The following is a 7,805-nucleotide window of genomic DNA, read 5'->3' as shown; positions in this document are numbered from 1 at the left end:
AATAGGAGGAATGAAGGCTGTTACTTAAAATGATGGCAGTCAACAAAGGACAACATTGTTGTTTAATAGCCACAAACAAAAACCACGATCCTTAGCAACGTAGTAATATCACAACACTTTGTAACCTACGTCAAACGACACTACGTCACGTAACTCCGATACTTTGACCCCACCCCTCGCTTTGAAAAGCCTTTCTCTTCAGAGGCTTGTGCGAATACTGACGAGCTCTCAGGCAGACGAGACCTGCTGCTAAACTGCTTTTTACACTGTCGACAGCGGGTAAGCAAATGTATTTATATGTATTTTGGTCATCTTTATTATCATCTGAAATATTGTCGTGTGAGAGTCCTAGATGAGGTCGAGATGATTCAGTCGTTTATAGTCGGGAATATTTATCGATCATTTATGTATGAACAGACATTTCAGCCGTGAGCATCTGTCATACTTAAAGCGTCTTTAACCACGTCAGGTCAAACACTTACATATAATCCCTGGCGTACTACAGTAATATGAATTGAAAAGTATATGAAACTTGTTCATTAATACTTGTTGTTAAAAAAATAAAACATTCTGTGCGTGTTTTTGCTCTACACGGCTGCCAGGTGTATGGTCTGTTCGACATCAGGGATGATAGAAACTTTAAGAGATGAATGGTAAATATTCTTAGCTTTTTTTCTGCTAGTGTTCTCTTCTTTTTGCACTCGGGTTAAAAATATCACCTACATCGATTTTTACCTCTTAGGAAGACTTTTCTATGTTTATAATTAACTCAGATTATCCGATTGTGTCGAACTGTCTCTTCCGAGAACTCCCGGATTTCATAAGGCTATAAGTACAGATATGAGAACTAAATGTTGGCTAAGGCTCCTTTAAAACTCGGTTAAACTTAGTACTTATCACAAAGCTTTAAAAAATTAGAATCGACCAAGGAAAGTGATGTTTTTGCTGAAATTAATTTCAGATTTAGCCCATGTCATTTTGTTTTCTCTGAAACCGCCTGTCTTACGTACTCGGAGTAAACTGTCCTTAAAGTGACTGTTAGGTGACACTGGGATATGTTCAAGGCATCACTAAAATACAGTCTTCAATTAGCCTTCATTAAAATGTTATTAGTGCTTAATATCTATCTGGTCAGCATATTTTCTTTAGTATACTAACATCGGAAAAAGGGGACTTGGGACCTGTAGTGAAGTGTGTCTCCACCTGGTTCATGACGCAATGCCGTAATTTCAGCAGGCTGTACGCGGAGAGTTCCGTGTGGCAATTTCAGATGTTGTGCAGAAAGTCCACAACAGTTGTGGCCTTATAGCATTAGTACAATACAGAGAGTAACTTGCTTACAATTGTTTCGTACTGTCTGTAGTTCTAACCAATATTTCGCTATCTCATGTTTAAAACATTTTCTCGGTGCCCACGCAAAAAGTAATATTATTTAACAGAAGAGTTTGTGAGTTTTCTCATCCCCTTATTTTCTGGACTCCACAGGATATTGTTTTAAAATAGGTACACACCCCTCTGCTATGACCCTGAGGCCTGTGAGCACATGCGTTTGCTGCCTATTCCTCCTGCTCCTCTCGGGATCCTTTTCAGGTACGTGTTCCTACTTTCCTTGCAGGAGGAGTTTCCAAGGGGCATTTTAACTGGTCATTCGGGAGAAACGACAGCGGCCCAGGTCTTCCTACCTGTGATGCTCTACTGGGTGTTAATGTTCCTTGTGTTGAGCAACTTGGAGTGAGTCTGTCCTCGAAATAAGGCAGGACCGTGCACTCCTGATGCAGCCTGGCAGGGAACTGTCCTGCACATGTGTTCATGAGAAGTCCCTTTCGAAAGTGATCATGCTTTTTACATTTTTTTTAATGTTTCATACAATACAGTGGTGCCCTAGCACTATTCATTTTTACCGTCTTTGCTGATTTAGCCTCTGTAGTAGCAGCCCAAAGCAAGATAAGTGGCCCTATAGTCATTCCGAGAACCAGTGCAGTCTGTGTGACCCTCTCATGTTTTTGTATGTGTAAGGAGATCCTCTCCCCTCCTCACAGTGTCTCCTTTCCTTCTCTCCAGCCGAGTTTGAAGTCCGGGTTCCTACCACGCCGCAGGTGGCGATCCATGGACGACACATGGTGCTGGAGTGCAGCTTCACCGTGGAAGGAGCTCTAGACGTGGGCAAGACCGTGATTACGTGGCAGCGAGGACATGAGGTGGTCCACAGCTTCTACTACGGGCAGGACCAGCTGGGCAGGCAGAGTCCGCGCTACGCCAACCGGACCAGCCTGTACCCCGCGGAGCTGGAGAAAGGCAACGCCTCCCTCAGGCTGCAGGGCGTGGGGCCAGGGGACGCGGGGGACTACACCTGCTCTGTCAGCTCTCTGATGGGGAGCCAGAGGAGAACCTTTGCCCTGCATTTTGCAGGTATGGAGATTTTTGCAATTTTTGTCGATTCAATATCCTGTGGGGAACAAAGTACCTTTTCACACCAGAGACCTTTAGAGATCTTCAGACTGAGTAGATTTAAAGGAGCTGCCTTTCCTCAGACTCCCAGGACCTCATACTGATATTGCTTTGCTTTGGACACGTCATGGACTTCAGACATGTTTTTAAATGTAAATGTGTTTGAAACCAAACTGAAGCCCTGTGGTTTTGGTTGCAGAGGAGGTGGTTTATTGTGGTTCATTTTCCCAGGAAAGCCTGGAAATTAGGACAAATAAAACCTTTTTTGTAATCAACAGTCAATCTATAATGTTAACTCACAAGATACAACTATTTGACTGCTCATCACAAAATCAAGCATTCGGGTAATTTATCAGGTCACCACAGTTCTGTGTATTTCATATTATCCTCAGCTTTCTACACTGAACCCCGTCTGGAGATCAAAGTGACCTGTTTGGCTGTAGAGCTCTCGTTGGAATCACTGGGCTACCCTTGTGCCACAGTTCAGTGGGTAGATGAAAAGGGAAACGATGTCTCCAAGCAGGCAGTCACAAACTACCAACAGAATGCCGATGGACTCTTCAGGGTTTCCAGTACCCTAGCAGGAGATAGAAGGGCCAACTCCTCTGTCCTCTTCATCCTGCGGAACGATGCTCTGAATCAGGAAATCAGCAGGGAGTTCAGCCTAGTTCCAGGTAACAAAACAATGTCTTTGATGGTTTCGTCAAAAGAATTGCGTCATACAGCAAAGGTTCTGTGAAATTTAATACCTTCTCTGTAGTTCTGTGACAAGCCTGTCGGAAAATACAAATGGATAGGAGATAAAAATATTCCAATGAACTGAAAACGAAAACAATATGGATTTTTTTTATTGCATGCTAATGAATTTCCATTAATGTACATAACCCTCTCGTCCTTCCTTTAATATGAGATCTGTGTGTCCTGGTTTCAGGAGAACGTCCAACTGGTGAGCAGAGATGCAGGTGGCCTCTCGTCGTGGTTGGTGCGCTGCTGGTGCTGACTGTGTTTGCTGGAGCTTTGCTGGTGTGCTTGAAAACCCCAAAGACAATTCTGAAGAATCTGCAACCGTGCCGAGGTGCAAGTGAGGGCGTGTGAGGTGGCTTATCTTGGAACTGAGAAACGGTGCCAAGAAGCAAAGGCCACTATCGTGCTGTGACGGAGAGGAGAAATATACACCGTTCTGGAAGTGTTGATCTCTTCAGGCCAGTGAGGAAGAAACCGGAGCTTTCTCTTTTTGAGGAGAAGTGATCTGTGACTTGGTGAAGACTGGCATGTGTTTCCTTGAACAATGTGCCTCAGTGCTCCGAGAGTACCCTGAAATCTTGCATAATCTTTTAAACCTCAGTATAGAAGGGAACAAAAAAGCCGGACTTGTTACTTAATAATGACTGGTTTTGGAGATTATTTTTCTACTGCCACTTTTAAGTAATAGGTGAGAATATTGATGGAAGACCAAAGAGATATAAATGTTTTTTTTTGCAAATGTATTAAATTACTTTAGTTCATTGCTATTAATTGTCAAGGGGAGCTGGAACTCTCTTCACCAGTTTTGTAGAAGGTGCAAGGTTAGGTTAGCCTCTCACATCGGCACTTCACAGAGATTCCTGGGGCTTTAATTTAAGGATCTCTTTAAATTCATCAAAATATATTTAATTCTTAAAGTAAAAAGTCTAGTATTTCAAGACCGTTGAATGGAAGTACGTAACGTAAAAAAAATAAAATAGATAAATAAAAACTTGACAGTGTTGTCTATATAAAAATATGTGGAGATAATGGATCAGTTGGAAAAGCGTCTCTGAAGAATCATGGTAAAGTGTAGAAATTCAGTTCTTCTATTTCAGAGGGGAAAGTCAATGAGGGGCACATTTACGGAAGCCCAAAATTTGGTAATGGAAACTATTCTGAATTGCAAGTGGAAGGTCTGTGAAAGTCTTGTTTAAAATTCAGCACTGGAGCCAGTTCTTTATACAAAGCGTTGTAGGAGCATGTAACAAGTCACATGGCCATGGAATAAGCTAATAACTACTAAAGTGTTAATTTGGCTTTTCTTATTTTTTTTCTGTATTTTATACTTATGTAAAGCTAAAATGCAACCAAAACAATACAATTTTCTAGATTCCAATGTGTTTGTGAAGGAATTTTGTAAGAAATGGTGCTTGGCATGTAAACTTTATTATTTTAAGCAAATAATTTTCAACACACAGCTATTTATATTTCAGAGAGAGATGTTACTAAAAGATTCTACTTTTTTAAATAAAGCATTCTACCTTTTCTGACATGTGTTTGTATTTGTTTCCTCAGAAAGAGGAATTCACAATGAAAAATCTATTGATGAGCTCTGAACCGTTGTCACTTTTGCAGACAAATTGACTCCTTTTAGGTCATTAGATGTTTTTAATTCAGAATCTCTCAGTCCGTGTGTCGCAGGTCATTAGATACTGAGGATGTAGTGAGAAGCTGTGCTGGAGCTGGGGCCTCTGGGATCAGGAATAGACACTCCTGGATGATCTCATTCTGTAGAGCAGGGAAGGCCTGAGGTTTCTACTTAGCTCTTAACGATGGGTTCATTTTAAGACGTCAAATCACTTTTTGGTCTCTTGCTCCTGCTAATTGAAAGGTGTCTGTTCAACATCTAGAATCTGGCTTTCAAGGATGGGTGCTCCCCCAGTCCCTGGTCTGGAACTAAAAGTTCTGCGCACAATGGTAGCACGTGGCTTGGCTCAGCCCTATGAGCAAGTACACCTTTTGCATTTTGTAACCCACCCTTAACTGTGGAGGTATTTCTGAAGACTGAAGGAGCCTGTACCTTGTTATGAGTTACCAATGAAGTCTTTAACAATCATTTTATTCTTTTGCACACTTTCAAGATCTCTTGAAAAATGATGTCATTCGTGTATCTTATGTGCAGCTTTAGGAACAAGAAGGGAACAGGTGTCTTGGTTAATTGCCCAAGGCAGACCTGAGCTAACTGTCTGAGGCTCTGACCTTGTTTACACCTCATAAGGCAACAAACTGTTACTGTCCAATCATGAAAATATAGGTTTTAGTTCGGACATGCTGCTCATCTTCAAGAATAAAAGCCTGTTGCTCTTTCAAAAAGTGAGTGAAAGACCAGGTTAATCCATTAACTTAGTCTGTCCTTTCTTTATTGCAATAAAGAAATCATGACTTGATTTATCGGAACCACAATGACAAAAAAAACAGTACTGCGTGGTTTTCTTTGTGGAGTCTTAAAAGTCAGTACTCAGAAAATTATTTTTAATCAGTTCCATTACTTAACAGTGCAGTCCCTCTTTACAATATATACTGCATATACACTGTAACTATTTGTAATTTGTAGTGCACTGCATTTTAACCCCTTTAAATATTTAAGTGGTTTCACCTACTGCACAGCTCAATCATAATACACCTTATTTTGATGTACCACATTATAGCTGATGCAAGTACAGCCAGCAAAAGTGCCTTTGTATAGTGCCACCACAACAATACTTGCCTAACAACGTAGGAAAACATTTCAGTGGCTTTGGAAATACAGAACATGATCAGGTTTCCTTTACCAAATATGGCAGTACTGCCGTTTTCCCCACTCCTTCACAGGAATGTAATCCGATAACGTTCTGCTTTAGCGACAGCCCTATGTAAATAGGCCTTCCCTTCCACATAGAAACAGTAGTAGTGCCAAGCTCCTGCGTTACCATGGGAACACTGCGCCTTCCTGCAGACTGGAATAAACGGCAACAAGTCAGAAGTAGCTACTCATCCATGATCATTTAGAGACTTTTACCCCATTCAGTTAGGCTGCTGTAAAAAAAACAAACAGGAAGTGAACAGTGATTCTGTCCTCCAGGCAGTTTCCATCCATAATACCGGGGGGCCCCACTCCTAAATACTTGTCAGGACTTATTGTCAAGAGCTCAATTGTGTTGTTTGAAACAAGCGGGGGCCGATTGTAATGGACTTTCGGGTTTAACACTCAGCTGCACGCGCAAGTTACGGTCTTCTCGATATGGTGCCATCTGGAAATCACCTCCAGCTCCGAGCTCAATTTCAAAGGAAAAAAATGTGCAAAGTTGGAGCCCAGCTGAATTTGTACTTAGAAAGGCACCGAGGGCCCAGCATTGCTGTAATCAGCACTGCAGAGGGCTCTGAAACAGATCATTCCGATAAATCTGGTCAGTACATTAATATATAATATCTGGTAGTAGTTCAGGTGGGTAGCTGCATCAGCATGCGTAGGCTGCAAAGGAACAAGTAATAGGTTTATTCCATGCTGAAAAAAAGAAGAAAGAACACCTGAAGAAGGCTCCACGGCCGAAACGTTGTGTTCTCTTTCTTCTTTTTTTCAGCATGGAATAAACCTATTACTTGTTCCTATAATATCTGGTATATAGGCCACATGAATATATAGTCTACCTCATGTTTATATATAACAATGTCCCCACCAATTTAATGTTAGTTTTTAATTTAAGAACTGAATTTATCCTTAAATATACCAGATAAGGATACGAAACTACTACCGTGACTCAATTTACAATTGAGCATCAAATAACCAGCAGCTGCGAGCTTGAATTTGAGGGCATGTATTATAGAGGCTGTCATTTCCACTGGTATCAATTCAAAGACTGATGAATGATATAGATTTGGATATGGAGATCCTGTAAACAGATAAACATCTCCATCTCAGTTTTATGTATAGACTACGTTGCACTTCATCTGTTTTTGCTGTAACATACCCTTACATTTGCCCAACTAATTTACACTCCATATGTCCAGTTGCCCAATATTTCCCCCCCCCCCATGAACCACAAATAGAGGCCCCTCACAGTAACAAGACAAACCTATTCCATTGGAAACCAAGCCGTGACAGAACATCCAAGACTTAAACTTCATCTAAATATGCATTTCCTTAATTGCAGCCCCTTTCCACTAGAAAAGTTACAGTACTCAAATACATTAGCGATCACACAGCTGCTACTAAACTCCATTAATGGGGTCATTTAAACATTTACAAACCAGCTTTTATTAATAAGGGTGACTAGAAGACAATTTTAAAATGATCTTACAAACAATGGATGCTTAAATTGAGACCATTTTCCCCCCCCACCCTAGTCAGGAGTATTGTAATGTGATGCAGTATTGCGCTTAGCCCACTACTAACTTGCTTAAACCCTATGAAGCCAACATCTGTCACTTCTATTCTTCAGAAAGCAGTAGAAGAGCAGCAGCAGTTACTGTAGGTTCAGGTTTTCATAATGGGTTGCAGAACACCTTTCACATCTGTAGATATGGGCATTAAGTTAGCACACTCCTTTAGACCAGTGTGAACCACAGGTTAAACTCCAGTAAGTACACCGACT

General features: G+C 41.1%; 1 protein-coding gene across 1 annotated transcript; it reads left to right on the top strand.

Moving 5' to 3' along the window:
• The first annotated feature begins 227 nt into the window (after positions 1-227).
• On the top strand, positions 228-4,661 carry LOC148820398 (CD276 antigen-like). The gene is made up of 5 exons (XM_088932980.1): positions 228-279; positions 1,486-1,590; positions 2,062-2,409; positions 2,841-3,122; positions 3,380-4,661. The coding sequence occupies exons 2-5, from the start codon at positions 1,521-1,523 to the stop codon at positions 3,541-3,543; spliced, it is 864 nt and encodes a 287-aa protein (XP_088789106.1). The 5' UTR covers positions 228-279; positions 1,486-1,520; the 3' UTR covers positions 3,544-4,661.
• Positions 4,662-7,805: the final 3,144 nt, after the last annotated feature.

This window comes from Atractosteus spatula, chromosome 14 (assembly GCF_055471065.1).
Source record: "Atractosteus spatula isolate fAtrSpa1 chromosome 14, fAtrSpa1.hap1, whole genome shotgun sequence".
Lineage (NCBI taxonomy): Eukaryota > Metazoa > Chordata > Actinopteri > Semionotiformes > Lepisosteidae > Atractosteus > Atractosteus spatula.
The sequence above is the reverse complement of the archived record's forward strand: the minus strand, read 5'-3'. Positions and strand labels throughout refer to the sequence as shown.